Raw genomic sequence first — 20,391 nt, 5'->3', positions numbered from 1 at the left:
GCATCGCCAGCAAGGATGCAAAATGTTCATTTAAACTCTGGTGTGTGTGTGTGTGTGTGTGTGTGGAGAGAGAGAGAGAGAGAGAGAGAGAGAGAGAGAGAGAGAGAGAGAGAGAGAGAGACAAGTGCGCTCCTGTGTATCCATACATGTATATGTATATATATGTATACACACACATGTACACACTCATGAATATTTAAGGTATTTAATATATTAGGGTAGATAGTTAATATTATGAGTCCTTAGGATTTTTTCAGACATCCTTACTGTCTTTACTTTCTTTCTTTTGCATTTATCTCCCTCTCCTCTCCCTAATTACAGCCCTATCTTTCCCCCACCCCGATATTCCCCTCTCTGTTGTTCTGCAGTCCTCCTAGTCCGGCCAGTGGTCCCACTTTACTTTCCTGGTTTCTGCAGTGACTCCAGGATATGTATTCACATCTAAAGACTTGGAAATAGGAACTTCCAGTGAGGGAAAACGTGGCATTTGCCTTTCTGGGTCTGGGTTACCTTCCTGTGCATGATATTTTCTAATTCCATCCATTTGTCTGCAACGTTTCTGACTTCACTTTTTTTTTTTTTCCTCTTTTTTCAGAGCTGAGGATCGAACCCAGGGCCTTGTGCTTGCTAGGCAAGCGCTCTACCACAGAGCCAAATCCCCAACCCCTTCCCTTTTCTTTATAGCTGCATGTTATTCCATTCTGTATATGGATTACATTTTTTTTATTCGGTCATTGGTTGAAGGCATTTAGACGATTGTTTCTGTTTCTTTGCTGTAGTGAGTAGAGCAGCAGCAAGCATGGTTGAGCAGGTGTTTGTGGAGTAAGAGGTCCTTTCAGTATATGCCAAGGAGTGCTTTAGCTGGGTTATCTGGTAGACTTACTTTTAGCTTTTTGAGAATTCTCCACACTGATTTTTTAGCATGGCTGGAGCAGTTTGCAAGCTCATGGGGTTTCTTTTAAGATTCGTGCATATTCTGTTGCTAATGTAAACATAGCACAGTACAAAGAGTGCATTAAGCTGTTGTTAGCAGTAGACATTGTAATTGGATAAGCATGCCAACCTATGCATGTAAAGGTTTAAATAGCTTACAAAGACACACAAGAAACCACCCTGTCTCAAAAAAAAAAAAATTAAAAATCAATCCAACAAACAACAGAACCCCAAAACACAGCTTTCATGGCCAGAAAGTGGTGATGCATACCTTAGATCCCAGCACTTGGGTGGTAGAGACTGGTGTATCTCTGTGAGTTCAAGGTCAGCCTGGTCTGAGTTCCAGAACAGCCAGGGCTACACAGAGAAACCTTGTCTTGAGAAAAAAAAAAAAACAAAAACAAAAAACTGCTTTCCTTCCACTTAATGTTTATGTGACCAGAGGCAAGAATGTAACTTCTCTCTGCTCCATTTTTCTCAACTAGGAAGTGGACATAATATTGTTACTTCTAGAGCTGGAGAGGTGACTCAATGGTTAGGAAACATCCTGCTTCAACAAAGGCCTGAGGTTTGGTTTCTAGCATCCACACCACGTGGCTCACGAACACCCAGGCACCTGCATGCACATGGTACATACATACATTCTGGCACATGCTAAGTAAATAATGTATAATTCCTTCCAGCATGCTGCTTATATGCCTTAAATGGCCAGTACTTGTAAAGCATTTAGAATAATGGCAAGTACTATGTAAGTATGATTATTAAGCAAAAACTATAATATACTGTACCAGGCCTATTCCGTGTCTGTGTTCAGAGAATGAAGACCTTTGGTCTTTTGCTAAATTTAGTTTCTCACATTTCTAAACTGGCTGTACTGATTCTGTTTGCTTTACAAATGTCATCTTATCTATATATGGGAACTAGAGCTCAGCCAGTCTGAGTGTTTGGAGTTCTCTTCTTTATTCAAGTCTGTATGTATTTGAGTATGTTAGTAAATGTCACTGTTCAGTCAGTCATAGTAGTATATGCCTATGATCCCAGTCCTTGGGAGGCCAAGAGAGAATTCCACATTTGAGGCCAGTCTGAGCTACTTGGAAAAAGCAAGTTTGGTCTGTAAGGATGGCTGCTCTTGCCGAGGGCCTGGGGTCAGTTCTATCCAACTCACCTGTATGGCAGTTCACAGTCATCTGTCACTCTGGTTCTAGTCTCCACAGGTAGCAAATATGCATGTAGTGCACAGACATACGTGCAGGCAAAACACCCATACACATAAAATACAATTTAAATATCTTTAAGTCACAATATAGATAGTAAGTTACAACTTTGAAAAATTGGGTGGTGTCCCATTAAATCTGAAGTAGAAATAAATGTTCTGTTACAACCAGTTGTACTTTTCTTTGAAATATAGATGGGTCAGTATAAAGTGAGTTCTTTTTTACTCGTTAAAATAAATCAAATTCAGTGTTTCACTTGGGCAACTCTAGCCTTTTAATGTGATAATTTTTATGCTCAAACTATAATGGTTAAAAAAAAACGAAAAAAATGATCGTTGGTTTAAGTATTATCTGATCATAGTGTTTTAAAAAATCAGTTTCTTGGGGAAAATATCTGTCTGGTCACAATGAAGCTATGCTCTCTGGTAGATTTTCTTTTCTTCTGAGCATTATATTGGTTAGAGGAGTTTTATGATCTAGGGAATTGGCTCTGCATTAAGAACATAGTTGGACTTGCATAGGATCCTAGTTTGATTCCCAGTACCTATATGGTGGCTTACAACTGCCTTTAAGTCCAGTGCCAGGAAATCTAACTCCCTTTTCTGACCCCAGGAGTTACCAGGCACACACATGGGTCACTTACATGTAAGCAAAACAGTAATACACATAAAATAATAAATCTTTTTTTTCTTTTTTTTTTATTATTAACTTGAGTATTTCTTATATACATTTCGAGTGTTATTCCCTTTCCCGGTTTCCGGGCAAACATCCCCCTCCCCCCTCCCCTTCCTTATGGGTGTTCCCCTCCCCACTCTCCCCCCATTGCCCCCCTCACCCCAACAGTCTAGTTCACTGGGGGTTCAGTCTTGGCAGGACCCAGGGCTTCCCCTTCCACTGGTGCTCTTACTAGGATATTCATTGCTACCTATGAGGTCAGAGTCCAGGGTCAGTCCATGTATAGTCTTTAGGTAGTGGCTTAGTCCCTGGAAGCTCTGGTTGCTTGGCATTGTTGTACATATGGGGTCTCGAGCCCCTTCAAGCTCTTCCAGTTCTTTCTCTGATTCCTTCAACGGGGTTCCTATTCTCAGTTCAGTGGTTTGCTGCTGGCATTCACCTCTGTATTTGCTGTATTCTGGCTGTGTCTCTCAGGAGCGATCTACATCCGGCTCCTGTCGGTCTGCACTTCTTTGCTTCATCCATCTTGTCTAATTGGGTGGCTGTATATGTATGGGCCACATGTGGGGCAGGCTCTGAATGGGTGTTCCTTCAGTCTCTGTTTTAATCTTTGCCTCTCTCTTCCCTGCCAAGGGTATTCTTGTTCCCCTTTTAAAGAAGGAGTGAAGCATTCACATTTTGATCATCCGTCTTGAGTTTCATTTGTTCTAGGCGTCTAGGGTAATTCAAGCATTTGGGCTAATAGCGACTTATCAATGAGTGCATACCATGTATGTCTTTCTGTGATTGGGTTAGCTCACTCAGGATGATATTTTCCAGTTCCAACCATTTGCCTACAAATTTCATAAAGTCATTGTTTTTGATAGCTGAGTAATATTCCATTGTGTAGATGTACCACATTTTCTGTATCCATTCCTCTGTTGAAGGTCATCTGGGTTCTTTCCAGCTTCTGGCTATTATAAATAAGGCTGCGATGAACATAGTGGAGCACGTGTCTTTTTTATATCTTGGGGCATCTTTTGGGTATATGCCCAAGAGAGGTATAGCTGGATCCTCAGGCAGTTCAATGTCCAATTTTCTGAGGAACCTCCAGACTGATTTCCAGAATGGTTGTACCAGTCTGCAATCCCACCAACAATGGAGGAGTGAGTGTTCCTCTTTCTCCGCATCCTCGCCAGCATTTGCTGTCACCTGAGTTTTTGATCTTAGCCAAAAATAATAAATCTTTAAAAGTTAATTTTAAAGTTAGTTTAAACATATCTACTGTATGCTTCATACACTGTGTTTTGTAATACAGTAAAGACAACCAAACTTAACAGTAAGTCATTCACTGGTATCCGAAGTTTAGAATCTACAAGGAGTGGCCTCCTCAAGGTTTTAACAGAGTCTCTTCAGAGTAGACACTTCCTTTAATCCCAGCACTTGGGAGGCAGAGGCAGACATATCGACATCCAAGACTGATATAGAGAGAAATCTGTCTCCAAAAAAATGGAAGGAAGGAAGGAAGGAAGGAAGGTAGGAAGGAAGGAAGGAAAAAGAAAGGAAGGAGGAAGGAAGAAAGAGGGAGGAGGATAGATACTTAAAAGCTAACCTCTGATTTTGGGGGAAGATACTAAATAATTGAATTTATTTTATTGTTACTTTTTTTATATGGTAGGAATTATTAGGTTAAGCCAAGTGATTTCTTTGTGCTTTAGAACATTAAATTATGGGGTAGAAACATCAATGGTGAGCAGTGAGCCTACCTTTGACTTTTTCTTTAATATGTTTCTGTTATGTGTATCCTGTATACTAACAGGAACTGATAAAAATTGCACGGAGTACCAGAAGTATTTAATAGTCTGTTTCTTCATCTACTCTGTGGGGCAGGCCCTGATAACTCTAGATTACACGTGTGGAAGTTGAGCCTTAGTGCCTGCGATGCAGCTTCCTCTGTAGGTGTCACGGTTGTGTCAGCACTGCAGACATTTGACATTGTGTTGACAACAATCTTGGTCTCATAGATAGTTGGCAATCAAATATATATATACATATATATATATATATATGTATGTATGTATATATATATTTTTTTTTTGGTTCTTTTTTTTGGAGCTGGGGACCGAACCCAGGGCCTTGCGCTTCCTAGGCAAGTGCTCTACCACTGAGCTAAATCCCCAACCCCGGCAATCAAATATTTTAAGAATAATGACACGTGCCTTTAATTCTAGCAGAGGCAGAGGTGGGGTGGCAAGATAGGGAGAGCGTCTCTGAGTTCACGCTCAACCTGTTCCACATAGTGGGTACCAGGCTAGCAAAATTGCTCTTCTCTTTTTTTAAAAAAAAGTAAATGTCACAACGAATTTAATGTAACCAAAATCTTTAATTCTCTTAGCTGGTTGTCATTGTTGTGCTGTTGTTGTATTGAGCTCTTTCCCTGTGGCTGACGCTATTTGGTATATATTGCGCCAGTTCAGGGGTTGGCAAAGAATGGCCTTGGAGACAAATCTGTCCCTTACTTCTTGCTTTTGTGCATAAGTTTTTCTAGAGCCCACTCACTCAGCCTTGCTTTTGTAGAGGGGCTACAGAGCCTGAGGTATCTATCTATACTGTTCTCTGTTGGAAACCCTGCTAAACCCTGTGTTGCCTCATTTAACCAAAAAAAAAAAAAAAAAAAAAAAGGAAGCAAATGTGTTTTAAGTCTAATTCTAAAGATATGTTAAATTCAGTTTTAAATTTTTTATGTAGCTTATATCATTTACTGAAGAAAAAGAAAGAAAAAAATTGAAGTAATTAGGTAATGGAATTTCCTTCCCTCAAGTACACTGCAGTCATTTGAGCACTTGCTCGTGATAACACTAGTATGCCTAAAACCTGCATTGTATATATGGTATTGCCCAGCTGGCTGAATTTAGGATTCCTGTTTTCTTCTGGTAACAGGTTGAGTTTTTCCCCTTTACTCTAAGAAGAATAACAAAAATGATACAGTAAAGATTTAATTTTCTGGAAAATAAAATATGGTCCTGGGTGAGTTTTTATTACCTTCCCTGCCCAGGAGGGAAGTGCTCCTCAGGTTTCCAATTAGATAGTTACCTGATCTCTTTCCAAGTCACGTCTGTCTCTTCCCCTTGTTGAAGTCAGCGCTGGGTCCCCTTGACAGGCTCAAGTTTCAAAAGCCTAGGGATCTGAAGTCTACCTACCCTTTGCTTTAGGGTTCATAATTGAAAGTGAGACTTTTCCTCATCTCACAAGAATATAATGAGGGTGTCAGAGAGCTTTGGCAGAGATGGAAAAGGAGCACCCTGAGACTAATTACAACCAAGGAGGGTTTGCTGTGGCACAGCTTCCAAAAGGGAAGTTGAGGTTTGGAAAATGCGATTATGGAAATTATGCCCTTTGTGTCTCTGTCTCCAGTTACTGACTACTACAGAGGAGAAATCAAGTGTTGCCTTGTCTGTGTCAGTTGCCAGGAGGAACTATTTTGATGTGGTATTTTCTGTTATCAGTTTTAGTAGTACATTTATTCCCAACAGGCTTTAACTTCTAACAGTTTGTATTCCTACTTGATGCATAAATAATCAATTGTATTCAATTGTAAAATATATTGCACGTATGAAAACATTAAGAAAATGGGAGTAAGGGTGCACATAGTCAATAAATACAGTGACACCCAAAAAAATTATTATTCTAAATTCAAGAAATTTGAATTAATAATTTAAAAAAGCTCAAAATGCCAAGTAAATTTATCTGTCTATTTTATGGCGAAAAATACTCTAGTAAATATGCAGGTTTTACCTCAAGGTAAGTAGAGAAATGAGATTTATTAAAGGTAGTATAGGATGTCAATGATAAAGAGCTAGTGGATTTCATATCAGTAAAAATTGAGACGCTCAGGCCAGCAGGATGGCTTTGCGGGTAAAAGTGTTTGCTGCCAAGCCAGAAGAGCTCAGTTTACTTCCTGGGACCCAGCTCCCAACAGTTGGCCTCCCGCCTCCAGCTTCCCCCACCTCATACCCACCACCACTACGCAGGGAATAAATACGTGTAAACATTTAAGATGTACTTTTCTTACCTTTAAGTGTTGTGGGTGTGTTGTGTATTTGTGCATGTGCGTGTCAGCACTGGTGCTCAAGAAGCCCAGAGCTGGGGTTGTGAGCTCCCTGGGGTGGTGTGGACTGAGCCACCTCCTCGGCCCTCTTTAAATGGAGACTCTTTTTTACTGTGTTCTGCAGCAGTGGTAAAGGCTTCCACAGTTACGTGTTTATGTCGAGAAAACGGTTCTCGGTGGCTGTGGGTAGCCTACTTGCCCCAGACCCCACTCCTCCTTCTGTGTTTACTCTGCTGCCGGGGCAAGAGAGAAGATAATGCCGGAGGGTTTTCTTGTCCGGTTTTTATTTGTTTGGGTTTTTTTTTGGGGGGGGGGTTAGTTTGGCTTTTGGAAGATTACGAAAACTTACTACACACAGAGTAATGACTTGTGTTCCTCTGTAGAACTCCGTAACAGACTAAGACACGACATAGAAAGTACCAGTGCATGGTGGTCCCTGTTACAGCCACCTGCTGCAGCAGCAGCATGATTACCTAATCAGTTAGAGGAATTGTTGATCTGTTTCCTGTGTTTGAGTGGTAATTTCCTTCTCTCTCTCTCTCTCTCTCTCTCTCTCTCTCTTTCTCTCTCTTTCTCTCTCTCTCTCTCTCTCTCTCTCTCTCTCTGTGTGTGTGTGTGTGTGTGTGTGTGTGTGTGTGTGTGTGTGTGTGTGTGTGTATTCTTGAGCTAAAATTAAGTCATCATTAAAACTGAAGAAATGAAAGTGAACTTTTTGGGGGTTGATTCAGACAGCTTTACTCAACCGGTTGGAGAGAATTTTCGAAGCCTGTTTTCCTTCTGTATTCGTCCCTGATGCCGAAGAGGAAGTTACTTCCCTGAAGCACTTGCTGGAGACAAACTACTCACCAGTAAAAGCAAGAGAGGCCTTAGCTGAGTGTGGGTAAGTAGGACCTGTTCAAGAAAGCTGTGACTGTTGGTTTCAGTTGTTATGATTTGTCACGCCTCTCACAGCACTGCTCTAATATCCTATAATATTATAGTCATGTGCAGAAGACTTAGGGGATCCCTGTCTCTACCCTGATGATTTGAATCAGCCTGTGTTGTGTTACCTCCTGGCTACCTAAACAGTAAGTGAGCTGGAGTTTGTCTTAGACAGTGTCTGACTACCTGACTATACAGCCCAGGCTGCAAGTGCCAAGATTACAGGTATGTCACACACTTGGCTTACCTGTTCTCACCAGCTCCATATACATACATCACACCCTTCCATACCATTTTTAAATCTTGTATTTTCAAGATGAGCATCCCTAATTTGGAAATCCATTCTTTGAAGTGCTATGACATGTAAAACTTGTGGGAGCTGTGTAGCGGTGTAAGGCAGTTGTAGATCACCTGCTAGTGCTTGTGCAAGGCCCCAGGTTTGATCTCCAGCACTGAAAAAGGAAGGGGTTGGGTTTTTTTTTAATCTACACATTTTTGAATATTGACATGATATTTAAAAAGCTTATAATTTTGGAGCATTTCAGATGCCCGACTAATAAAGTCTATACAGTTACTCCAAAATCTAAGACAGCCTGAAACCTAAAACACTTCAGCTCCCACGTATGTCATATAGTCGCTTTATTTTCTACATCTTTCTTTGCCCCTAAGAGCCTGTTCATACAGTCTTTCTTATCAGACTGCCATCCCTCCACACCCTCCAGGTTTTAGAATGGCTCAGCCTAGGCCTCTGTATAACTGTCATCTTAAGACTTCTGTCGGGGGCTGGGGGTTTAGCTCAGTGGTAGAGCGCTTACCTAGGAAGCGCAAGGCCCTGGGTTCGGTCCCCAGCTCCGAAAAAAAGAACCAAAAAAAAAAGGACTTCTGTCCCACTTGATACAGCCTGTTAGGGTGAATGCACAAGACACATTTTACTGTCTTCTGTTAATACAGATGGATAAGTTATGATCTGAAATTTCACAACGAACTGCCTTGGTATAAGTCTTTCCATTCATTACACTAACTGCTTGCCCTTCAGAAGCGAACACTTCTTTATTGTTTCACCTTTACAACTGCTATCTCTCCTTGGCTTCTGTGTTCCTTTCCTAGGGGCCCTGTTAATTATTTGATCCCGGAGTCCTTCCGTTTCTGGCTAGTCTTTTTATACTTCCTGACTCTTGCCTTTGGAAGTACCCTCTCCTTCTCAGGTGTCTCCTCTCTTCCATTAACGAGGTCATGGGCAACTTGTTTGTCTCTCTTTACAGCCTCAGCACTTCTTGTACTGGCTTCCACTTGTCTTGATTCCATTCAAGATTGGCATTCTTTTTTGTTCTTTTTTCTTCTCATTGTTGTTTAGTGATTTCTAAGGAAAAAAAGAGGGGCAGGGTGTACAAATCTCTTTCCAAGAGATTTAATATAAGGAAATAACATACCATACAATAATATACACAATAGAATACTAAAAGATGGTCACTGCCAGCCTAATAATATTATCCAAGTAGAGAGCTGTAGGCTATAGGTGAACAAATGATAGCACATTGACCTAACCAAGTGTCATGTAGCCATTGGCAAAGTCAGCAGCCCTTCCCCCATCCATAAGGAGTGTGCTCTAAGATCCTGAAGATGCTGGAAATAGTGAATAGTGCTACTCTCCATCTGTGCTGTATTTCCTATATGTCCATAAGGTTTCATTTAAATTAAACATAACCAGAGATTATCAGTCATAACTATTAGAAGATTGTTGCCCTGTAATAAGACTTAGGTGAGTGTGCTCTCTCAGCATACCGTACTGCTGAGATGGTACAGATGATAACATGGGGTAAATACTCCTAATAACACCTCATTAAACATTAACGCAGTATGTCTTGCTAGAATTTCCCCTTTAGTATTTTCCTGCCGTAGTCGACCATGGTAACTAAAAACAGTGAAAAGGGAACCAAGAGTGACAGATGTGGCAGATGCACTGCTGTCCCTATGCAGGCCAGAAATATAATCTGGAAAAAGTAGAGAATTATATAACCGTACCTCTGTTTGTGAATAAAGACTTGTGGAGAGCTGGGCATGGGAGCATATAATTCTAGCACTCTAAGGCTGAGGCAAGAAGAGCCAGAGGCCAGGCTCACTGAGCTACATAGTGAGACCTGTCTCAGACCACAAAAAAAGACCCAAATATTGAGTAACTCTATTAAATTAAAATGGTAGATGCCAAGTGATTTTTCCCCCTTTTAAATGTTAATTTTTTGAAACAGTGTCTCATGTATCACAGGCCAACCTGGAACTTACTGTGTAGCCAAGGATGAGTTTGAACTCTTTCTCCTGAGTCCAGGGATCATAGACCTGCACCACCCTGCCAAGTTTCTCAGTGCTGGGGATGGGACCCAGGGGTTTGGGAATGCAAGGCAGAGCTCAACCAATAAGCTCTAGCCCCAGCCTTGGAAGTTGGGTTTACTGTTTTTACAACAAAAAGAACAAGCTGCAGAAGTGGCTCAGCAGCGAGAGCACCCAGTGCTCTTATAAAGCCTCAGAGCCACACTGCTCAGAGCTGAGCACAGCTCCAGGCTCAGGCATCTAGCACCCTCTGCTGCGTCTGAAGGGATGGGGCACAAATGTGACACACACACACACACCCATGTGCAGAGTAAGCACTAGGCACAGAGAGTAAATAATAAACAGATAAAGAGCAAGCAAGCGAGTTCCTTAGCTTACCTTTCTAATCATCCTTAGTGCTAGCCTTGACACGGTGTGGCAGTTGACACAAGATAGGTCACCGTGCTGTTCACAGTAATGCACGGTGCATCATCAGTGTGCTGAAGAGGAAGTTTATGGTTGTAAAGTGCTGGAGTAATCTACTGCTGTCTTCTCTGTGGCCTTTACAGTGAGCTGCGGGATGTGTGGGCCGAACTGCAGGACATTCATGATGCACATGGTCTGCGGTACCAGTGGGGCGGCTCACATAGCAACAAGAAGCTTCTGTGCTCCTTGGGAATAGACACACGAAACATTGTGAGTTTGTTAGAATCTTGAAAAATTCTTTAATAAACCTGTGTGGTTTTTCAGTTTTCTGTTTAAGCTGTGATTATCTAACTCTACAGAAAAAGTAGGCTTTAATGTTAACTTGTTAATATAGCAATTTTAAGACAGCATAATGTTCCTCAAAGTTAGTGGTTCTCAACCTTCCTAACGCTATAACCTTTAATAGAGTTCTTCATATGGTAACCTCTGACCATAAAATTGCTCTCATTGCTTTCTCATTACTGTCACTTTGCTACTGCTGTGAATCACAGTGTAAATATCTGTGTTTTTGGATAGTCAGGTGATACCTGTGAAAGGCTGTTTAACTCCAGAGGGGTTATGACTGCAGATCGAGAACCACTGCTCTAAGTCTTTCTTATATTTTATAATTTTTGTTTCCCCTTAACTATAAAATGAAAAATTGGACTGGGTTAAATATATACACATGTGTGTATGTATGTATGCACATGTATATGTACACATGTAGTATGCACATACGTATGAGCCCATGAAGAAAGCTAAGCTTATTGAGTTCATTACTCACAGTATAATAAAACACCGTAAGAATACTAGAAACAATTTTATTGTATGACAGACAAATCGTTCTCTAAACACGTGTTCTTTCTCTCTAAATAGCTGTTCACTGGCAATAAGAAGCAACCTGTTATAGTGCCCATGTACGCAGCAGGATTGGTAAGTACAGAATATTTCTGCCCATATTTATTGCATTTAATCTATAAAATCATCTTACATAGCATGACCAAAAAAAGTAGTTGTTTATCTTGAGACATGGTCTTTCTATGTAGTCCTGGCTGGCATAGGACTCTCCATGTAGAGCAGTCTGGCCTTTGCTTACAGAGATTTGCCTGCCCGTGTTTGCATCATGGATGCTAAAATTCAAGGTGTGCATCACTACACTTAGCAGAAAGTGTACTTTAAAGGCGTGAAAGGTGGGTATGATGCCTCTTCTTGTTATTTCACCCCCTGGGAAGCTAGGACAGAGGATGGACACAAGTTTGAGGCTAGCCAGGCTACATAAGTTCTAAACTAGCTTAAGGGACACAAAACTCTGGTGCTTGAGAGGCCTTGAGTGTGGTTCTCAACACCCACAGCTCACAGCCACCTGGAACTCCAGTTTCAGGGGATTCAGTAGCCTGGTCTAGCTTCCATGGGAACCTGTGCTTATAGGTACACACATGTATGCACACATATGTTAATCTAGTTTTTAAAAATGTTTACATTTGGGCTGGAGAGATGGCTCAGTGGTTAAGAGCACTGACTGCTCTTCCAGAGGTCCTGAGTTCAAATCCCAGCAACTACATGGTGGCTCACAACCATCTGTAGTGAGATCTGATACCCTCTTCCGGTCTGAAGACAGCTACAATGTACTTACAAATAAATAAATCTTAAAAAAAAATTAAAAAAAAAGTTTACATTTATCTGGGTGGTGACACATGCCTTTAATTCCAGCACTGGGGAGACAGAGGCAGACGGAGCTCTGAGTTGAAGGATAGCCTGGTCTGCAGAGTGAATCCCAGGACAGCCACGGCTATATATACAGAAAAACCCATTCTCAAAAACACAAAAAGAAAAATTTAGATTTATTTCTGTGTGTGATTGTTTTGTGGGTGCTGGGAACTGACTGGGTCTCTACAAGAGCGAGACGTGCTCTTTGCTACTGAGCAGTCTCCTTACCCTACATTTTTAAAGGATTTGATGTTGTGATCTTAGGGATACATGTTTATGTAATATGTATAATTATATCATATATCCTTCATTTCTTTGCATGAGACTTTTATATTTCATTATAGATCATGTGTTGTTTTAAATGGAAGATTATTTCTATAATTAACCCTTTCTAGAACACACTTTCGATGGGTTTTCTTTCTAAACTTTTTGGCATGTGTATGTACCATGTGTATGCATGTGTATATAGGTAGGACACATGTGTCTGTATTTGTGTCCAGAAGAGTTGAAAATACCAAATTAGAATATATGGAAATAAGCCAAGACCTTACAGTTTCCATTAATTCGGAATGTGGTTAATTGTTTTTTTCTCCAGATACGCCAGGTAGTTCTAGCAAATGGACATTTTTAATTTTATTCTTTAACAAGATTCAATCACATTTTGCCTCCTTAGTGGGGAGTGACCAGTCTGCATGTGTGGTCAATGTGCGTATGTGTATAGGTGTACCTGAGACCTGGGGAGGACATCAGTGTCTTGCTGTATAACCCTCTGCCTTATTCCTTTGAAGCAAATTGCTCATTGAACCTGGACTAGGCTACAGGCCAGCAAGCCCCAGTCCTTCTCTGTGCAGCACTCACAATGCTAGGGTTACAGGCATGCATGAACAGTCAACTACACCCGTCTTTTTAGGTGGGTCCTGAGGATTTGAACTCAGGTCTTCAGGCTTGCACAGCAAACACAGCTATCTTCCCAGCCTCTCAGTCATAAAGTTTGGTGTTTGTGGTTTGTGGGTGAATTATTGCTAAATGAAAATGTCCTATTAAAGGCTGGAGAGAAGGCTCAGCGGTTAAGAGCACTGACTGGTCTCCCAGAGGTCCTGAGTTCAAATCCCAGCAACTACATGGTGGCTCATAACCATCTGTAATGAACTCTGATGCCCTCTTCTGGTGTGTCTGAAGACAGCTACAGTGTACTTACATATAATGAATAAATAAATCTTAAAAAAAAGAAAATGTCCTATTAAACTAAAATGTCATCTTATTATAAGGAATAAATTGAAGTTAAGGAGGAAATGTGGTAAAAACTCAAGAAAGCTTAGTGTGGTGGTGCAGACCTATAATCCCAACATTGAGGAAGTGGAAGCAGGAAGAGCAGGAGGAAGCTCAAGCTCATCCTTCTCACAGCTGGCTCAATACCAGCCTGGGCTCCGTGAAAACCAGAGTAAGGAACTATAAATCTAGGTCTAAATCTTACCACATATATGAGCCTGTAAAGGGCAACTTGATTTTTTAATCCACAGTTTATTTTCTGTGAATTGGCACTAATTTTATTGGCATGGAACTGGAACATTATGGTTTCTTCTTTCAGTTTGTTGTGGAATTTCCTGCATCCGAGCTTTTTTTTAATCGGTTGCCACTTGCTCCCTTGTTTACCTTGTACGCCTTTCTGTTCTAGTTAAATACAGTCCAGAACTTTAATTCGTTGGTTATTTGCATGTCTTTTTTTCTCAAACACAGTACTCCAGAGGTTGTCACACAGTCTCTTGGTCTGAGCTGGAACTTCGCTTACAGTCAGTTTGGGAAGCCAGCAGTAGCTGCTTCACACACATTAGCCGGCTCAGAGCCCTGCAAGGAGTTGGTGCAAAACGTAGGCTTCACTTTTGAACTATTATTGCCTATAATAATAAAAAAGCTTACAGCTTTTAAGATTTTACAATACTAAATTTATTTAATGAACATAAATAGATCTTCCCACTTTTATTTCTGATTTCTATGTGTAGATGTGGGTGGGTGGTGGGGGCACACATTATCTAGCTCAGCCATGGATTGTAAGCAGGGGTCACCATGCCTATTGAACTAAGTAAGGCTCCTCATGCTTGCAAGGCCAGTACTTTATCCTGTGGGGTCTCTGATACAGAAGTTTAGTTATACCTGTAGTCTTTTCTGTGGTGCGTTTCATATGGACGACTGCACCTGAAATAGTCATTTAAGATTCTGACTCTCCACCTTCATCAGAATCACTTGAAAGATTTAAGACACAGATTTCTCTATGGGTGGAATATGGTGGTGCACAGCTTTAATCTCAGCACTGGGGAGCCATCTCCAAGATCCAGGCCAGCCAGCCTAATCTACAGAACGAGTTACAGGATGCCCACAGTAAAAATCCTGTCTCAAAAAGAAGAAAGAAACAACAAAAAAGGTCACACTATCTCCAGCTCCTTGTAGTCCGAGGCAGAGCTCTACGATTTATACATTTGATCAGGTTTCAGGTGCTGTTAGCAGCCGCAACTTGGGCGCCAGTGGCTTAAGTCATAGTTCAAATTAAGAAATTTGGCTGACACTAATAATTACCAAATATATGCTCTTTTATAAAAGCATACTAAAGACATATATAATATACATGTGGTACTACACTGGCCATGATCCTTCTACTACACGGAAGCCTGTCACGTGTATTAATACAGGAACTAGGTCTGTTGGGGAGGCGTTGAGTGTGTAAATTGCTTTTTTCTAGTTTATACCTCTGTGGGAGTGGGGATTTTCCTAAAAGGCAGTTTTAGATTCACAGATTCTGAGATTACTGGCTAGTAGCTTTGATCTCTTGCACACATGCACACACAGAGTTAAAAGTGATTTTTATATGGAATGTAAACCAACAGATATTTAAGAGCTCATCAGGTTGTTTGGTCTCCAGAAGACGTAAGCATAAGCACTCACTCTGGTCCTCAGCTATGATCTATATATGTCGAAGTTTTGCTTCTTTGTGCAGTTAACCTGAATTACCCATTTCATGTTTGGTAGAGCCTTGATACCAAATGCTTGGTTGGTTTGTTTCTATACCCATCAACAATATTTTCATTTTTTACTTTAAAAAAAGTATGTTTGAATTGTTTCCGATCCTGTGGAGTACATAGAGTGTCTTGTCTCTGAAATGCAGTCTGTCTATAGTACTGAGACACCGCTCAGATTTAAACATATGAAAGTCACACTAAGAGACATATGCTTTCAACACACCACTGTGTTAGAAATGTTGCCTTTTCATGTAATATTAGTGTCTTAAGTAGCATAAAGTAAAATATTATTAAAAGTGGAAGATTTGACTTCAAAACATTTTATTCTAAAATAATCTGTATATATTTGAAAAAAAAGTCTTTTCTCTTACATCGCCGTAATTATAAGCTTTGTGTGCTCCTTTCCAGTTAATGACTAACACACCTTTTTCAGGGCATGTTAGAGCCCACCAAGGAGCCACTGAAACCACTGTCAGCTGCAGAAAAAATTGCTTCTATTGGTCAGACAACCATTATGACACCAGAAATGAACACGTGTACATCTGATCCATTCCAGGTAAAATACGTGTGCAAGTGATGATGCATTGATAGGGCCACATGGCACACACACCGCTTCATTCCCTTAATGTGTCTTCTATTTTGTATTTTTTAAAACCTGAAGGTGGACATGTTTTCGATTTTAATTAACATCCTTAGACTCAAATGAACAAATTATCTGTAATTTTCAAAAATAAAAGATAAAATATGAAACAAAATGGTTATTATTAGTAAGTTTTTAAACCAGTCCAAGTTACAGTCTTCATTTTTAATATCATAAATACTGACACAATATAAGTGCGAGATTTTCAGACACTAAGAAACACTGCATTTGTGCTAACACCTATAAGTTATATCTAGTGAACGTATGTTGGGACAGTTCTTCCCAAAATGTGTATTCTATAGCAGCAGCCCACTAAAGCATGATCCAGGGTAAAGTAAGTTTGGGGAAAATACTATACCGAGGTTCACAATACACGTTCAGTGCCCCTGAGCCCTGCAGTAAATGCCACTATTTAATTTTAGTTCATTTCTCAAATTTAGTTGACCACAGGACCTGTTTTGCAGTGTTTAGGAAGAGAAAAATCATACTTTTGTGGAAGAAGTGTCTTAAAGAACATTCTTTAGAAAATGATGTATAAATATAGGTCCAACCCTTTCAAGTGTGTTTGAAGAAACATCTGTTTTTACTATTACATGCCACTCTGGGTTTTGTTGTCTGGTTTTTTGAGATAGGGCTTCTCTTAGTAGCCCTGGCTATCTTGGAACTTGCTTTGTAGACCAGGCTGTCCTCAGACTTAGAGATCCTCCTTAGTGCTGGGATTAAGGTGTGTTACCCCTTCCCCCCCCCCCCCCCGGGCCGCTGGGCGCAGCGTGAGCTAACACTGCTGCTGGCTCAGTGTTGGTGGGCGGCCAGGCTGTCATGCAGTCTGTCAGCCCCTCCTTTCCCTGCCCTCATGTTACACTCCAGGCCTACTCTGTGCTGACTTCCTTCTGCCTGAGCACCATCCTCTTCCCTGCAGTGTTAGCCTTTCCTCTTGGCTCTTCGCCTTTTCTATACAGCATCCCCATAACTGCTGCTTACTTCATTGGTTAACTGTTGCTTGTCATTTAGCTCTACATCTTAGAAGCACCTTCTAGTCACAACTTAGACAGTGTTATAGTCTTAAATAACTTAATTCAGACTTAACCAAAAGCATATTTCAGATGACCAAATGAAGTACGTGTATTTTAATTTAGAATTTTGTGCTGGGCTGCTTACCTGCCATCACCAAATTGCAGTCATTGCTTGGCTTCATGCCTGTGGTTCAGGTTAAATAAGCATCTGACTGCATTATAAGGGCTTTCTTGGTGTAAAGCGCTGTGTCACTAGCATGCTGTGTGTAGTGTCCATGCACTTTTTGTTCATAGAGTAGCCATGTTGCATCTCGTGGTGGTTGTGCTTTTCAGGTGAATGACCATAGCCTGTGATGATGGAGGTCTGCAAATTATATCAGGAAATACCTGTTCAGCACCTCATATTTTTTCTTTTGCCCAGAAACCATGTACCTCACATTCCTTGTGTGCTTTTATTTTTAGCATCACTGAATAGAACTGTCAAGCTTAGCACAGTTGCATAAATCCTTGTCAGTTACCTGCTCTGTTCCAATGTAAACACTTGTTTTATGGTTGGGGTTTTTCCCCTCTCAACCTGAGCAGCATTTGTCAGTCCTACAACCATTGCTTCTCTTGTCGAGCACTTAGTCATACCAGCACTTGGGAGACTGAGGCAGGTAAATACTGAGTTGAAGGTCAGAGAGAGATTAATAATTAATTGCACCATGAGAGTATGAAATTTAGTAGATCAGAAATAGAACAAAAGGTAAACATCTTAGAGGGGGGACACAGGGTAGGTTTTTTGTTGTTGGTTTGGTTTGGTTTTTTTTGCAGAGGCCGGGTGTCTTGAACTCATGTTTCATTCTACACAAGCAAGTCTGACTGGTCCTTACCCACCCGGTCAGCGGCAGCAGCTTCAGCCTCTTGACGGAGCTGTTTGAGTTGCCCAGTTTCTCATTGTTGAACATAACCACTAAAGGTCTCTCTTTTCCAAAAGTGGAGTAAGTTAGATCTGCTCAGATGTATTTGCTCTACAGTTAGCTAAAAAAGATTTTTTCCATATGTATTTATTAATCTTTAGGTAGGTTATAAAATAGGGTTTCCCCAGCATTATTTTTAACTTATATGAAATTATTAGTTATTCATGGTGTTACAAAGATAGAACAAAGAAAAGGCCTGCATGTCTGCCTATATAGCCCTTGGCTACCATTCACATAATTACAATGGGTATAAGGTATAATCAGGAATAAGATTCATTTACATGTAGTTATGTCTCGCCTGGTCACAGGTGTGGATGCAGGTAATCGCCCCACGGTCGGCATACAAAACTCCTCCCTCATCACAGAGCCCGCCCTCCCTCCCTCCCTCAGGAGCTGAGGATTTAGCGGAGGTTGGAGCTGTTGCACAGCACAGACCCAGAACAGAGACGCTGCACAGTCACCCTCCCTCCTGTCCCACCGTCCTTCACTCGGGTGTCTCTGATGTTAGCCTTTTACCTGGGTTTATACCTTCTCAACTTCCAAGACGGACAGGCTGAACTAGATTTTTATTAGTCTGCCTGTCCCCATTTTATCAAAGCAATTATATACAGGAACTTATTCATGTTCCTGTCCTACAGGTAATAGTGTCTTTACCCAGAAAAAAAGGGAAGCGTAGTGTTGTTACAGTGCCTTCCTTACAGCGAAGCGTGGCCATCAGTGCCAACGGCATGAGAGTAAATAAGCCACAGCATGCTGGTGTTTAAAAGCCTAATAGAGCACAAGTTATTCCATAAGTGTTGTCACCATAGCCACCAAAAGAGGGAACAAAAACTTGAGGGGAAGAGACTGGCCATTTAAGGAACATTTGCCAACTACCTTCTGTTCAGTGTTCCCATTGTTCCCTGTATGTTTTGAGATTGAAAACCCTAGAGTCATCTAATCACTTAGAAAATTCATTTCAGCATGTTGTTTCATAAATCTTCTAAGGTGTGCTATGATCAGACGTGGAGGATGGGACAGTGGGACAGAGTTTAAAAAACAGCCTGGCTTTCCATAGTCGGTTTAAGGCCAGCCTGAGCAACTTAACAAGGCTCTGTCTCAAAATGAAAAAGAAAATAATGATTTCAAGTAATTTCGAAGTCAGAGAAATTGACTAAAATAAATCCCTGACCTGTCATGGGGACATAGACCTACACCTATTGAATAGCCTTAAGCATGAGGACCACAGGTTTGAAACTAACCTGAGAAATTAGCAGGACTTCATCTCAAAAATATATTAATTGGGCCAGAGAGATGGTTCAGTGGGTTAAAAATATTTACCTGTGTCCAGACCTAAGTTTCGATCTCCCACACCAAATAAAAAGAGTATGTCATTCCGAGGCTGTAACCCAGTCCTGGGCCTTTCTGACTGGCAGCCTAGCTCCAGTTGAGTGAGAGACCAGACCTGCCCTAGAGAAGTAAGATAGACTATGTCCAGTGTCTTCCTCTGGTCACCACACACACACACACACACACACACACACACACACACACACACATTCTCTGTCTCTGTTTCTCTCTCTCTCTCTCTCTCTCTCTCTCTCTCTCTCTCTCTCTCTCACTTTAAATTAAATATCTGAAAATGAACACCTTAAAAATGTACATTCCATCCAGTCATGGTGGCACAGGACTTTGATTCTAGCACTCAGAGGCAGAGAAAGGTAGAGCTCTGAGTTTAAGGACAACCTGGTCTACATAGTGAGTCCCAGGCCAGCCATACTCAGAACTACATAGGAAGACCTTGTCTCAAAAACAGACAAAAAAAAAAGTGTGCAGTTTTTTGGTGCAGTTCCTTTTCTTTTGAATTCAGGAAACCTATAAAGTACTAGAGATCCTGGACTGTTCCTTGTTCTCTATGTCATGAGACCAGCTAAGTTAGTTAAGATTGTGTGTGACTAGTTACTTCTCTCACCTTCAACAGCCTCGATGTCCCTCTCAATGCACTTCCTTCTCTGTGCTGCTGTATTTTATGTTAGTGTTACATGACTAGTACTTAAATGAATGTAATCACTAAGTTTAAAAACTCTGTTTTAAATCCTCTTCTTGAAATTTAACAGTTTAAAATACAATATCAATAAGCATACTGCTTATAAGTGTTCCAATTTCAGCTTGTTAATATTTGCAAATAACCTGAAATCGTAGTTATCCAAAGTTTGTCATAGGTACATTGTTGCATAATGGTCTTGTTGTACTTTTAGGGAGTTGTTTTGTTTTAAGAAATTTTTATGTTGCTACTACCTATACTGATTAATTTTGATTGTTTTTGTTTTTGTTTTGTTTTGGTTTTCAACTCTAGGAGTCTCTCCCACCTGTCCAGTTTGACTGGAGTAGCAGTGGCCTTACTAACCCTTTAGATGGTACGTCTCTCCGTAGAGCCTCTAGCACGAGGGCTAGAGCTAAGAAAGCTACACAGTTCAGACAGA

General features: G+C 40.8%; 1 protein-coding gene across 14 annotated transcripts in view; it reads left to right on the top strand.

Moving 5' to 3' along the window:
* The window catches only part of Aftph (aftiphilin), a 54,112-nt gene that overhangs the window by 22,052 nt on the left and 11,669 nt on the right, over window positions 1-20,391 (top strand). For 7 of the 14 annotated variants that reach the window (NM_001305127.1, XM_087583518.1, XM_087583521.1 and 4 more), the window contains 5 exon segments: window positions 7,638-7,789; window positions 10,704-10,830; window positions 11,476-11,532; window positions 15,751-15,873; window positions 20,265-20,325. In NM_001305127.1, coding sequence (NP_001292056.1) covers window positions 7,638-7,789; window positions 10,704-10,830; window positions 11,476-11,532; window positions 15,751-15,873; window positions 20,265-20,325 — 520 coding nt within the window. 14 annotated transcript variants of the gene reach the window in all.

This window comes from Rattus norvegicus, chromosome 14, assembly GCF_021556685.1.
Source record: "Rattus norvegicus strain SHRSP/BbbUtx chromosome 14, alternate assembly SHRSP_T2T, whole genome shotgun sequence".
Lineage (NCBI taxonomy): Eukaryota > Metazoa > Chordata > Mammalia > Rodentia > Muridae > Rattus > Rattus norvegicus.
Note: the sequence above shows the minus strand (reverse complement) of the source record. Positions and strands in the feature narration are given on the sequence as shown.